Source organism: Varroa destructor, unplaced genomic scaffold (genome assembly GCF_002443255.2).
Source record: "Varroa destructor unplaced genomic scaffold, Vdes_3.0 BEIS01000006.1, whole genome shotgun sequence".
Taxonomy (NCBI): domain Eukaryota; kingdom Metazoa; phylum Arthropoda; class Arachnida; order Mesostigmata; family Varroidae; genus Varroa; species Varroa destructor.
This window is the reverse complement of record NW_019211459.1, coordinates 27,452,136-27,466,623: the sequence shown is the minus strand read 5'-3', so window position 1 is coordinate 27,466,623 and position 14,488 is coordinate 27,452,136. Positions and strand designations below refer to the sequence as shown.

Below are 14,488 nucleotides of genomic sequence, written 5' to 3'. Positions count from 1 at the left end.
AAAGCGGTTTTTAAGTGATACACTTCTCTCTGGTCTATTTATATGGCATAACGTATCTAATCTATACAAATCTTTTTATCTAGCAAATTGTCGTTTTTGTCATTTGCTTTAATAAACGTGCCCCGCTAGTGGTTTTAATGAATCAAAAAGTAAGCCTTCGATTCGTTTATTGGTTCTCACTCACGGGTCAATAGTGTTGATAATTGACGGTCTAACTGGTGGGCACTGGTCTTGCTTCGACGAGTTCGATCTTGGTGGCGATGAGTCATCGTCTTCCGAACGCCTTTGTTGTTTCGGCAGCCAAGAAGAGGGATCCTGGCCCTGGAGCTGAAATTTGCCAATCGAATACATATTATTATATGGTTATAATATAACCATATAATATATATCCGATGTTCATATATAGTGACCTAACGTTTACTGTAAATAGTACGTTGGGTACTTACAGTAACTCAATAGTACGGTTAGAATCGTACGTCTCATATTAGTGTTGAGGATACAGGCACAAGTTAAACTTTCCGAGAATAAACAAACAGATACGTACAAATCTCCAAATGCATTATGCGAATCCTATTGATAGTTTTGTGTATTGTGGAGAAAGGCTACCTAGAAGATGCTTTGTAGCATCTCTTTTTAAAGGCCATCAAAAATATAAAGTGATCATTGGTAAATAGCAAGATTCAATACACTGATAACACTATGCGATAAAGAAGCGTACAGCAACCTGATAAGGAACTTCCAAAATTAAATATCGGTGGAATAAGGGGTAAAAAAAAAACGAGAAATTAGTTAACGAAAACGCGACTTAAGCAAATGAGAAATCAACGATGTCTAGACAATGCAATTCTTCTCATATCCAAAGAAGGAAAGCCATTCTGCTTAATACCTATGACGGGGGCCAAACGACTTGATTTTTATATCTTTTAATAGAATCATTTGACAAGCGAGTGCCCACATAATTTTTAGCTCTCTAACTAAGTGGCGGCCGACGGCGGTGCAAATCATCAATGCTTCTAAAAATAATGACTGTTTGGTATATGCTATCCGTAAAAGCGGAACTATGCCGTGCTGTCTCAACAGCAACAAAGTATACTATGTGTAACTGGTATGACTCAACCATTATTCGTTGTTTCTATTACCTAAAGAGAATTAACTGTATTATCAATGTGACCTTACTAACTTCAGCGTACCTCTCGATAAAGTCGTGTAAATTCTGGAGGATGTAGGCGGTCATCTCGCTCGCTAATTAGGGGAGACAAATAGGTCATAATCAGGTTCTAAAAAGGAAATCATTGTACCACACGAACGACAGAAAAGCTTTATAATCATCTTCCATTTCTACAGGGAAAAACATCAAAGATCATCGAAAATATCGCTGCACTTTGTGAACAATGATGCTTCCAAGTTACAGGACAAAACAGGAAGACATGAAAAAGTTGTAAGGCACGTCACGGCACGATTAAATGCCGTCGGAAAGTTGACACGTGGCATGAAGGGAGTGGGAAGTCAGGATCAAGAAGCTATGTCGAATCAGGAAGCTCCAGTCAATGGTTTTATCGTTCGAGACGACCTGTTTGCATCTTAGCTCAATATTGAGTGATTATATTACATATGTTAATAAAGCAAAACGGCAATAGCATTAGCGGATGCGAGGTATTTACCTCAACAATATATGAGACCGTGATTTGGCCGTATCCCAGTATTACAAGAAGTAGTCTTTCTGTCGGCTGCATAGGTAGATAGCCGAGATCTAATAAATAACCGGCCGTTTGAAGAGCTAGGTACGTGCACACCAAAGAAATTCCTATTAGATAGGCCACCAGATAATCTGCAAGAGACAATACAGAAAATAGGCAACATTTTTTTTATGGCCTATGACAGATATATTTTAATAGTTCATATTTTACAAATATATTTTAATAGCGTACCTCATAAAAATAGTGTTCATGAAAATTCAAAATAATTTTTAAAAAAATAAGCTTAGAAGGCATACGAGTTGACATTATCCTCAAATACACCCGAGATGTTTCGAATGCATTTTTCTAGTTCTAGATTAGTCAACGAAGTCGCTAACGGGGCTTTGTGTCGTTATACTCGGGGCATACTCAAGTTATACTCAAAACTTCGTGGCATTGCATAACCCCTGTAAGTACAATAGACGTTTCGGTCTTTTGGACATGCCACAAAAATTATCAGAATATATCAGGAAAACCAGATATCCCAACCAAAGGAAGTTCCGCGCTGATAGGAGCCTCCCATGAACTTCTTCTTTTGGCATTTCAGAGACAGGACTCTATACATCTGAAGTACTGCATCTTCTGGGTAATCATCTGTTTACGGTTCAAATATTAACTTGGCAACAAGTCGTAGTTAATTAGTTTCGTGTGCTAAAGTAGAGATGCTAATCATTCCAGTAGGCGTGAGTTCCACTATCTACCCGCCTTGCTTCCCGTAAGCTGTAAAGTACGCTTATTTAACGAAGGCTCCATACTGGAGACTCTGAGGTCACATTAATTCTATATTTTTTACAGCATTTTTACCTATACTTTCAAAAACCTATACCACACCAAGTTCTGTGAATGAACTGTATTTACGTGTATATATATGTGTTCGTAAACAACTGGGCAACGCAGGATAACGTCTAGTTGAACAGCGTAACTCACAGTTTGTGATCAGCGCTCGCCGATGGGGGGCACCAACGGAAAAGCCGACGGCGAGTGCGATGTATTGGAATACATTGACGACAAACACAATGTAGTGCTTTAATGCTTGAGGCCTCTCAGTTGGTTCCAGCTGATGAGACCTACCATACAGGAAACGATTGATATCAACTACTGGACTTAAGGACTTTTGACATGTTCTACAACATTTATCTGCTAGGCATGCACAAATTATTCTAGTATTGTCCTATCCAATAAATTCGAAAATATGTTTTTGTTCTTGGCCATTTAGTACCATTTGTCATTTGGAATATTATGTAATTTATTTTTTTGCCATTTTCTTCATTTAATATTTCTTGTATTTGTGTAAGTGCGTACAGCATGAACATTTTATTATAGTTATCTCAGACTAACCTTCATAGCACTTACGTTTGCATCACGCTCCCGTTGACGAGATTGCCTGTGCCATCCGTATGCTCACTAAAGTCAAACGTCAGTGGTAGGTAAGTTGTGTTGTGTGTTACAAGGATCTGTTAACAATTCGTTTATAATTACTTCACACGCAGTTAATTCGTTAGAGAAAGAAGATAGAAAACGAAGAATACCTTATAAACAAGATAATATGATCGGGATACGATATACAATGAATAGCATCATTGAATTCACTATGTCATAACCTAAATCTTGCTTTGAGGCTCTTACGTTTACAAAGCCGCTGCCGCAGCTGTGACACAAAACACTTATCAGACTTATCTATGCACACTCAACGATGTCCAATTCTGACACGAGGGCTGTTGTCTTTTGTAAAAGCCGCATACGCCGCGGCTGTACTTACTGGGTTGGTTTCGGTTGAGACACGTACCAATTACCGTCGTCGTCCCACAAAAAAAATACAAAGATAACCTGAGTCGAGACCGAAATCACAGTGTGGACTACGATTGATATCACGGACACGAGGCCGATCGCTGACTTTGCCGGAGGAGTTTTCGCTAGCGTAGCACTTGGATGAGTCAATCCAAAAAACGTCATCGTACCCATTGATAGGCAAATGTCGATGAAAACGAACTCCTACAGTTAAGACAAGAAGCGCATATGACACAGCTTATCCTGGCAACGTTCTATTTTCCATGCGGCAAAAATGTCTTCGCTGGAAAACGACGATGGTCATACGCTTTACTTTGTTTTTACTATAGTATCTTATTTTTTATGATATATCATCTTACTTTAACATAAGCTATTCAAAATTACTTTACTCCGAATTGAATCAAGAAGGGTGCAGTATACATATGGGGAACGCATGTTTACTGTTTGCCTCATATCCGCAGCTGATGCTGAACTACTTCAGCCCCTCAATACTATTCATCCTTTGCGTTTTCTGGCTCAAGAAGAAGGATTTTCCGACGCTTAGCGCCGATAGACTACAGATTAACAGCTATCGGCTACCAATGTGTCCTAACAAGAAAAAATTTTGAAGAAAAGCATACTAGGTCTGTAAACTGAACGCCAACTATTTCAACGATGACTATAGCCGTGCCTTGAAGAAAAGCGTAGCATGCCATAAATCTGAGCGTTGCACATGACGTTACAAGAGCGGCCCGACACTCACTGAAATACAGTCAATAGATAAGATGATTGTATTAATCTGTTACGACCGTACGATTTCTAGTATAACGTAAAAAATAATTAAGCGAAGCTTCATATAGGATCGTTGAAATATATGATAACCTCTCACAATGACTACCTCATAGCTAGCAGATATGCTTTTTCTGAGAGGAACTTGGGCCTTATCTGTGAAATAGACGTTCCTAAAATAGTTCTAATTATCAGGACTATTGTGCTTGCACTTCTGCCGATAGCTTCTATTGGTTCTGTTTCACATGGTTCCATTAGTAATTACTAAAATTTTGATCGTTCATTAGCCTGCGTCGATTTCTGACCAGCTTTTGACCAGAAGGGACTTTCGTCCATAGTAACTATCGGGAACCGTTCATTTCCAATAAGTACGTAATTTTTACTTGATTTGTATCATCTTGTTAGAGTCGTTAGGTCACGGGATCGATACACGGGGTTGAAAACTGATTCTTTGAAGGTTATTTTTCTATTCTCGATCAGTAGCACGGACCATTCGGCAGTTTGCGACCGATCACTAAAGCACATCGTTAATATGTGTAAATAGATCATGAAAATGTAGCGTGTGAGACATTCCTATTAGCACCTCTTTATATGTTTCTTATACCCTTAGAATCGTTGAACCGGCATATCTCCTCGACTCCTGCGACCGTTCTAGTTTTAGTATACGACGCTGCCGGAAGAAGTTGAATCGAAATGCCATCTCATAAAGCGATGTCCAATCATTGAAGTAAGATAAATTGATTTTTGTAAAGTAGAAGAAACATAGTCTGTCCGGTCAATGTACACACAAAAACAATATCGTCCTCAACAATACGTTGGATATTTGACGCTGCATTGTTCAAAGAAGGGGAATAGAGTCGACGTTCGTTCATTAAAACAAACCTAAATTAAACCTGACACACTTTCCAAAAAGGCTTTTCTTCGGCTTATTAGGATGAATAGATGTCGTAGATCTAGTGCAGCTTACACAATAAACCATAGGCTATAATATCGTAAAACGAGTAGTCCCAAAGAACGGTTTGTCTAATGAAAACTTCCAGCGGCAAATAAGTGAGAGTGTTACCCCGTCCAGTCGTTGTTTCTAATCTTAAGTTGCAGGAATCCTGTGATATCCTGCTTGTAGGTCTGCCCAGAATTAGTCTTTGTGCAGATCTTGCCTTATATATACACAAAATATTATCTACAGCGCATTCACTTGGGCGCTTTGTACTCCTCGTACCTCGCTCCCTCTGCGGAGTGACGCGGAACGATAGCGTAAGGCCCACAGCAACGGAGATAATCGTTTAACTGAATTCTTTTTTGAATCAATTTGAGATTACTCGAACGATCATATAGCTCAGATGGAAACTCACCTGATTAACTTGATAATGCAACTTATATCACTAGATGTAGACGTGAAGGGGGAATATATTGAAGCTTCGGAACCCAGGAGAGCAATCCCAATATTTGCGCCTTTTAGCGCGCCGCAGTCATTCAAGCCATCACCGCAAAATCCAACGCAATGGCCCACCGCCTACGGCACAGCCACAGATGAGAAACGTTTACACAAAGAAGTTGAACCTTCAACAAAAATAGACCTGTCTGGACGAAGTGTGTCACTGGCAAAGTAACTTTCGAATTTCCCATAGGTAAAAATACTGTTGAAAATAAAAAGCTAGCTTGCATAGTGCGATACTGAAAGCTTCCCATGCTCTAGGTAGATTATCAAGACGAGTTTTAGTTTTCAGTAGCGCAAGCCTCGTTCGATAATGCTTTATTTCTCGTAAATCCCATATGTTCCCATATTTAATATCCCATATTGGAATGTTGCATGTGATTTAATTAGGTACTCGTTTGATAATCATCATAAGCGAATGCTCAGACAAGCCAGCGAGAGCTGTTTGCATAAATTTGCATTTTGTAGCAGATACCATTGATCTCATATGATAATTTAGCAAATATATTAAATAGTTATGAAAAAAAGGTTATCACTTCGATAGTGCTGATAATATGTCTAATGGTGTGCTTCGTGAAGTTGAATTTTTGTATGATGCCTCCTTTAGAACTATTTTTACAAGTTTTAGGTATCCATAGGTTGTGCGGATTAATTTAGGTAGGCGGTTATAATGTGTGTGTGTTAAAATGTGTGTGGTAATGTAAGCCTGACAGCAGACGACATTTTGCATAGTGTCTCATAACTGCTTTGAACTACCTGGCAACATTTACTGCTTCACAATTGTAGTACCTATAGTTTCGAAAATCAACCATTTGTAACTCATGCTTAATGCGGTTTGTTCGAGTAGATTGCAAAGGTAGTTGTTAGTTAAATAACTATAATAATAACCTTTATTTATTATAGAGTAACAAAGTGTGGAAAAAGGATCTGCTCAAAAACTTACTTATCCAGTGAACACAGAGACGCAGTAGATTTGTCTAAATTACTTTTGGATTTCTCATATTCGGTCCCCTTAAATATCGTGCACGATTCTAAGCAATATTTGCATGAGATCGAAGCCTTGTACATCCGTTTATAAAGCAAATGCTGTAATTTCTTCGTATCATTCGATCGCCTAACTTATTATAATAATAAGTAACCTGATTGCCTAATTTAAAACGAACACGTAACGAAAATAGTAAAGGTAAACGACCTTTCCGTGTTTGAATCTCAACGACCCAAAATGGCCCAATCCACGGTAAACAAGGTGAAGCTAAGTTCGTCATGAAAGTTTGTAAGCATCGAAATGCAATGTGTCTTCACCTGCAACAAAGCGCCTAAGTATGTAAGTAAGTGTATGAACACTTTCGCGTACTAATACCTAGGATATTTACCATCATTTTGTGCGGATCCGTATTACGCTTTGCCTATCAATAATAATTCCTTTCATTTATAATAGATGTTTCTTTCTGCCTACGTCAAACGCGTCTAGAGGGGATTATTCAACCGCGATCCACAAAGCTTCCTTCTCGTTTTAAGCAACAGTGATGCTAACCTGCAGATCTTCAACAAAATGAGTCTTCGAATCAGGGGTCATACGGGCGAAGACGATTCCGCGGACGATCACTTTATGAAGAATCTTCGGGTAACGTCGACGTATTATGGCCAGTGCATTTCCGGTTGTCACGATTTGAAAGTTCCCGGTATACGAAATCCGTATTTCTTTGTCCTGCAAGGACCATTACATTCCTGAAAGGTTAGGCCTTCAAACGAAAATGGGACCGCCTCGAATAAACAAAGCGAATCGGTAAGTCAAAGAAGGAACTTCCGTAGACATGTATATCATACAGGGTGTCCCAAAAAAACTATATACACAGTTTGAATGAATGACTATAATCAATATGTACATCTTTTTGGTGTTTCTACTTATCATCTGGATCTATCGTTGCTCAGTAAATTTAATTCTGTTGATTAGTTGTGCTATTGCCTGAACACAGCTTCACTGCTCAAATAATCTTGTGCGTGTAAAAAAAATCCGGACTATATGCATTTATAACTTGTATTATTATTATGAAAATGTAACTTTTTCATATAAAATGTGTTCCATCACATTTTGCTTCATTTACTTCATTTGGTAATATCTTGAAGATTCTTTGGGGATGTTTTTCTACACCTTTCCAATACTCCGATTTGGCTGATGAAGCTTGTTGATATTCTTGGTCTTTCGGTACATTGCCTGTGAACGCCTGTGAAGTAGGATACTCAATCCATTTAGGATTAACCAATCCATCGATTAACTGGATTGTAATTCATTATAAGTCGCTGGTGGACACCCAACAATATTGCCTTTGTAAATGTTCTTTGTTCAAAGTTAATCTTAGTTCATCCAATACTATCAACAATTACGCCCTGAAAAAAACAAGTAGAATGTTATATATGTATAGATTTTTGGGACACCATGTATAAACAGTGGTAGTGATAATAGACACCTGTATAGTTTGTATGCAATGCCTACGCGGAGCGATGTCCAAAAAACACTGTTAGTGAGCATGAATGAACCGATAGTTAAAGTGCATTGACTATGGGAGTCATAGGATTAGTAAATGGTTTAGCAGACCTATTAGCCCAAATCATAACTATCGTCTCGAGTACTGAGCGGGTTTTACAATAGTGACCACCCATAGCGTGAAGGACACAAATAGAGAAGATTAGTTTCCAGGCATTAAACATGTCTGAAACCATTTTCGGACGAATTTGTGACTTACAACGGCTTCCACGTGATCTTGAATGTCGTAATACGCCCAGTAGATGTCTGTACCGCTGTCGTCTAACTCAATCCGGATAATAGGCTCGGTAGATTCGATCATGCCGCACTCACGAGCTACAGTTAAGGCCGTTAGTAAATTGTCACCCGTCACCATTATCGGCCGGATATTGGCTTCCTTTAGCTTTTTGAGCACCTAACAGTGACGTCCCAAAAATTTTACTGATAGAACAACCTTTGCTGCAGTCCTAGGCTGAGTCCGCAGATAGAAACGAACTTCATCAATACGATAATGACATATTCCTTTAAGTAAAGAAATTGGTCTAGACTGGTGGCCATCGCACGAAGGCTGATAACTATTTTCATCGAGTATTCCTCCCTCGACGAATAGTAGCAACATGCTAAGTAAGTAGTCAAAATGGCGTTCGGATCAAAGATCTATTTTAATTCTGTACCGTTTCATGACATCTGCTACCCAAGGGAATAATGAATATACTAAAAAAGCAACAGGACGTTATTTAGAATCGAGTAATTGTATCGTCTAGACAATGAATAAAGTCTAATCATGATTGTTAAGGGATAAACCAATAGCTTATCTTATACGTGGCTAGGCTTAATGGTGATGTATTTTAGTACGTTCAGCTTCCGTCTTTGGCCATGAAATAGGTGCAAATAAGGGGAACCCTGGTAGAGGTCGCAATATATAATGCCATTTTTTTTAACAATAACGGTCGACGAGACAGCATCGCGATCTCCACAGCTTAGGTAGATTTTTGCAGAGGTGAATGATGTTTTGTGCGACTTGATCGAGAAATTCAATACATGTAAGTTAAGTGCTCATCGATACGAGACTAAGTTCTACGCTATAGGCTGTAACCGTTAGACGCCATTTTCGAAAATGAGGTAATTTGCGTGCTTATACCAGGATGAGCATGCAAATAGTTACTTATCTTTGCTCCGTTTATGAAGATTCCTTAGACTGGAACAGTTCGTCGTACATCTAGCCCGCTATTTTCACAGATTAAGGTATGCTTATTTTATCAAGGTTTCCGGAAAGACCGAGCCTCTTTATTAAGACAAAAAAATAACCACGTACAGGTTTTGTTTGTCTCCTTAGTCGATTTTCCATTATTATGAACCCTAGCATAGTTAACTGCGATTCAATCTCCTGCCGCGAGAGGTTTTTCAACTAAAAGGAAAACAATTTGTAAAATACAGTTAAAATTGTTTGCGTCGTGAAACAGTGATGGCCAGAATAAAGTTATAAAGATCAAGCAGACAAAGGGTGCAATATAAATTGCAGTCAGCATATGTGGCTTTTCAATTCCATATTCAGGTGGGAAAAGACTTAATTTCACCGTAAAGCTGTTCGTGCTGATCGTAGCAGTGCAGACTGACATTTTGATTATTGATGTTTGATGGCAGCTCTTTGGTAGCGACGGCGATTACGCGATAGCCTTCCTTGGCGAAAATGGTGAGCTTCTTTTTAAAGTCTTTTGGAATGGATTCCTTTACACACAAATTGGCTAGAGTCTCAGGTGCTCCTTTAGCAAAGACAGTCAAATTGGTGCTGTTGTCTACTATCGTGAGTACAGACATTCGCTGGAACCAAAGAAAAGCTATTGTCTCCTGTCCTCGTGAATAACTAGCTTGTAAATAAAACCTATAAACATTCATCTAATAAAGTGCCGCGTTATACACACAATGCGATCTTTCTCATATGATGTCTAAACAGACCTAAGGATCTAGTAGGTAAAAGAACCACTCTGACTGGTTCTCCTATTTCACAAACCCTTCGTCTACCTACTGTGTGCCCCCTTATCCCCCCTAATGTATTGCATTCGAGGGTTTCATTGTGGTTTACAGAGAAATGAACGTGTCTCTAATACGTAGAATTTCAGCTAAATATACTTTTTAATATTAGCCTTGCAAACTATAGCTCTATCTATGGTGTGTTTAGTCAGTACGGACCGCTCCAGATCGTAGTTGTAGATTTTAAACGCTCGGTTTTAGAAAACTATAGTACCATCAAATGTGCATTAGATTTATTTTTGTAGATGTCCAAGCCCTGTTGCTTTCTTAACCACCTGTACATAGTGATTATATGCTTTATGTCGAAGTTCTGCGGTCAATGAGGTGCTATTACAGAGGATACACATTCTACTCTCTTTAAATGTTTATCGAGCGTCCTGTAGGACATGTGCAATACAAAGCTTTTTGTGAACGTTTATTTTATCAATATTCTTTTATGAATGTGCCTAGGGTTATAATATGAATGTGCCTAGGGTTATAATCAATTCAATGTTCTTTCAAATGCCGGTAAATAGCCATTTAAGCCGCTATACCTGCAGAGCAGAAGAAAATGGATAAACGTAAAGTATGCCAATCTCGAAAGGGCGGCTTCGCTGAATGAACGGGGGTCCTTTCTTTGTGTCGTCGGTTGCCCCGTGTTGGTTACTCGCTTCCTGGAACATTGGTCTTACTATGATCCGCTCATTTGCATAGTAACCATACGGACTATACAAATTGCAGTCGTCGAACACATAACGTGTTGCTTCAAATATTTTCACGTCCATCGGGTCGCCCAGTAGCTTATCGTAGGACCTCGTAAGAGCGTGACAGCTGGCCATGGCGACACGCATAGCATGGTCAAATGGAAGAGTCGATGGATCCTTTAATGTGATACTTTCCCTTAGTGCATTTAGAAAAACAACGATACTCTTCGTCAGTAGATATACCGTGAAGAAGAACATCAGTTAATTAGGATTTAGCACATAATGCTGTTCGAAAGGCTGGTAAAATTCGTTCATGTATGACTGTAAAAGCTACTACCTTCGTAACTAGCAATGTATTTAAACACAGGAAAACTAGTTCTTTTATATGAATTGTTGATTCGGTGTATACGCTAAAAATACATTTCAATATGGAGAAATTTATATATTTCAAATAACCTTTATCGGCTCCGGTCGATCGAAGGCGAAGACCCCCCAAAGGTTGAGGTCTGTTTCAGTTAGCGTTCCTGTCTTGTCAAAACAAAAACAGGTGATACAACCGCCGATTGTGATATGTTTCGGTGAAGTGCAGAATATTTGTGCCTCGGAGAGTCTCTGCTGGGCGGGAACGCGACCAGCTGTGCTTGCCCCGGTGGTAAACATAATAACAGCGTCAAAATGTATTAATCTATTATGTAACGTTATGATAACGAAAAGTCGATCAACCTACAAAGTAGCTTTTTCCTTAAATGGAGAAATTTTATATGACTTTTTGAGCTGGTCATGATAATCACTGCTTAATTTTAAAGCATGTTGCGTACATAATAGGCCGTAAGTTCCTAAAGTAAAACATCCACCATTGCGTCTACTAGGTAAATATGGAGGAAGTTACCAATACTCATGGCAGCCGGGAGACCTGGAGGCATTGCAAGGCTAATTATGTCGAACGAAGTTTTGAAGTCCAGTGCAAAGTAATTATTTTGGAACACTCGCTGTTTAGTCAGACCCCACCGTGGTAGCATGAGAGCACAGAGCAACCCAGAATCCATACGACGCAACATTTTTCAGTCAATATTTGAGGCACTCTAATTAAAAGCTACTATATATTTTAGTTATGTAGATACCTGTTTGACGACTAAGTAACAACACAACGGGCAACAGTACTCAGAGCAATCTATATCTTTCAATTATTTGGCATAAACTTAATTGAAACGTATTTGTCCATGATTCGTTGATTGATTAATGCGACCCCAATTACCCATCTGTTTGTCATAATTGCAATATTAACAGTAATGAGTTATATTATAATGCTAAAGCTCAAGTTGTCTGTCGTGTGGCTGAAAGAGCTTTTTTGAGCTGATCCTTTGTAGACCGGTACTTTAAAGTTTAACTTTAAAAAGCTTAAATACTAATTTCAGCGAACAGTTTCTTTTTCTTTTGGTACCTAACACTAGCTTAAGCAAGTTTCCGGTCCATTGCTGAACATATTTGAAAAGTTATTTGTTTTTAAAACAATAAAAACTAGGCACCAAATCAATTTTTTATGCTTTGGTCATATAGGAAGATTTTGCGAAGATCATCTTTTCGCTTTGTAACCATTTTCGCATTTGTAAATTGTATTGGTGTGGAAATCGGGGAATAGATTGAATGCAATGAACGTTACACGAGTTCTGCAACGGGAGCGTGAGAAGTGTCTGCGTCAGTGTTAGGGGTCCAGGACATACACTAAGGGCGCGTAAAAATTCAAAACCATAAAACCTAATACTAAATTGGGTAAGTAGACACACTCCTCTTTTCGGCAACTGATGAGAATTGTACATACTGATTAAAGTGCTTGTTTTTTCCGGTTTTATGAAATAGGTACAATATATAACATTTTGTCGTTCTGCTATACAAAGACGAAATTGTCTTTTGCTCGTAAGAGTTATTGAACACTGAAAAATGCAAGGGAACGAATAAGTTACGATTGTAAATTTAACATCATATTGGGATTATAAGTTTAGGTTAGTGATTTCTCGAGACAACAGGACACGTGCAGCAATATGGTAACAAATCTATCGTAATATGACAATTTCACGACTTATAGACCGAAAATAACGAGCTAGTTGCGATGCTCGGAGAGAGAAGAGGATAATTTTCAGATTGGACGAGGGTAATAGCATAATTGAAACAGGTTGATCTGGTAGGGTAACAACGATAAATAGAGCGGGAATACTAGAATGCGACAATCGTTGGCTTGAGCTACGTTTAGAGTGTGGATGTGACACTATTCAATTAGATTAATTAAAGCAGCGGCAAAACGGGCGCAGGCCGAAGTGCGAAGACCTATTGGTTCTGTGCATTGATATAGGAGTTGAAAAACGAATTAATCATAGTTGAAAGGAAAAAAGTGCAGTAACGAAATGTTTTTATATATGTATTATAAAGATAGCTGAAATGTATACTGAAAGTTTCACTAAGCAGTCGTGCGCAATATATCTCGCTAATTATCGAGAACAAGCATACAGCAAAATAACTACTACCAATCGTTATGATAAAATACCATGAATTATGAATACATTTAAATTGGGGTTCAATGAACAGGAAATTGGGCAGATTTCTGAGCTTGTATGGGTGACAGACATGCCATTGCATTAGATTGTCGGGAGACCCCAGATAGACCCAGTAAAATTCCTTACAACTCGACCTTTTCTAACCCCTACCCAGAGATTGGCCGATAGGTAGAGGTGAGAAACAGATAGAGGTGAGAAAAAAAAAATAGAGAAAAAAACAGAAAACTGAAAAGATTATTCGAAACAGCTGACTTATCTGTACAATAGATATAGATAAGTGCTTAATTTATGGAATTGTTTCCATTTTGACATGACATTGAATTATATTAGTACTTCTTTGCCTACCTTATAGGTCATTAGCCCTAAAAATGCGACTGCTGCAATTGGCAGGAGACATTTCAGTAGATTGTCAACATCTCGGGCGAGCTGGAAGTCGACAGGCTTAGGGTAAATCATTGCACCGAGAAGCTTGCCTTTTTCAGTCGAGAATCCTGTGCGAATCACCATTGCCTCGACGTTTCTGCTGCTCCTGCGTATTGGAAGGATTTTTATAAACGCATGCAATAATACATAATTATTCCGTGACAAACTTTTGCAAAAACACTTATACCGGTTGGTCCATATCTTTCCATATATATCCTAAAGAACTAGTTCCATAATATACTCAGGTGTCAAATAGGTCATTCCACCCTCGATCACCTACGTCTCACCTTTATCGCTAACCAGTGTCAGTTAACCGAAGACATGGTGCTTCAAGTTAATTCACTAACGTGTCTACGACAAAAGAATTATCGGCCACTCGTAGACAAATAAGTTCAAGCGCTGTAAGTGTGCATGCCCAAAGCTCCCTATATTCCCTTATCTTGTATTAAACTAGTCGGCCCTAAAGCGGCCAAACGAACAATCATATATACTATTTGTCTAAAGGAGAATATCTATCAGTGCGTATTTATTTGGGGCATTATATGTAGATG

General features: G+C 38.7%; 1 protein-coding gene across 2 annotated transcripts in view; it reads right to left on the bottom strand.

Moving 5' to 3' along the window:
- LOC111252521 (polyamine-transporting ATPase 13A3-like) overlaps positions 1-14,488 on the bottom strand; it is a 35,292-nt gene that overhangs the window by 1,968 nt on the left and 18,836 nt on the right. For both annotated transcript variants that reach the window (XM_086993228.1, XM_022810596.2), the window contains 17 exons: positions 13,860-14,043; positions 11,855-11,954; positions 11,422-11,600; positions 10,816-11,142; positions 9,869-10,072; positions 9,567-9,659; positions 8,472-8,666; positions 7,833-7,952; positions 7,262-7,435; positions 5,645-5,805; positions 4,145-4,265; positions 3,496-3,728; positions 3,090-3,140; positions 2,664-2,803; positions 1,662-1,828; positions 1,191-1,277; positions 185-327 (listed from right to left, as the gene is read on the bottom strand). In XM_086993228.1, the coding sequence (XP_086849354.1) occupies positions 185-327; positions 1,191-1,277; positions 1,662-1,828; positions 2,664-2,803; positions 3,090-3,140; positions 3,496-3,728; positions 4,145-4,265; positions 5,645-5,805; positions 7,262-7,435; positions 7,833-7,952; positions 8,472-8,666; positions 9,567-9,659; positions 9,869-10,072; positions 10,816-11,142; positions 11,422-11,600; positions 11,855-11,954; positions 13,860-14,043 (2,679 nt within the window). The remainder of the gene's footprint in view (positions 1-184; positions 328-1,190; positions 1,278-1,661; positions 1,829-2,663; positions 2,804-3,089; positions 3,141-3,495; positions 3,729-4,144; positions 4,266-5,644; positions 5,806-7,261; positions 7,436-7,832; positions 7,953-8,471; positions 8,667-9,566; positions 9,660-9,868; positions 10,073-10,815; positions 11,143-11,421; positions 11,601-11,854; positions 11,955-13,859; positions 14,044-14,488) is intronic.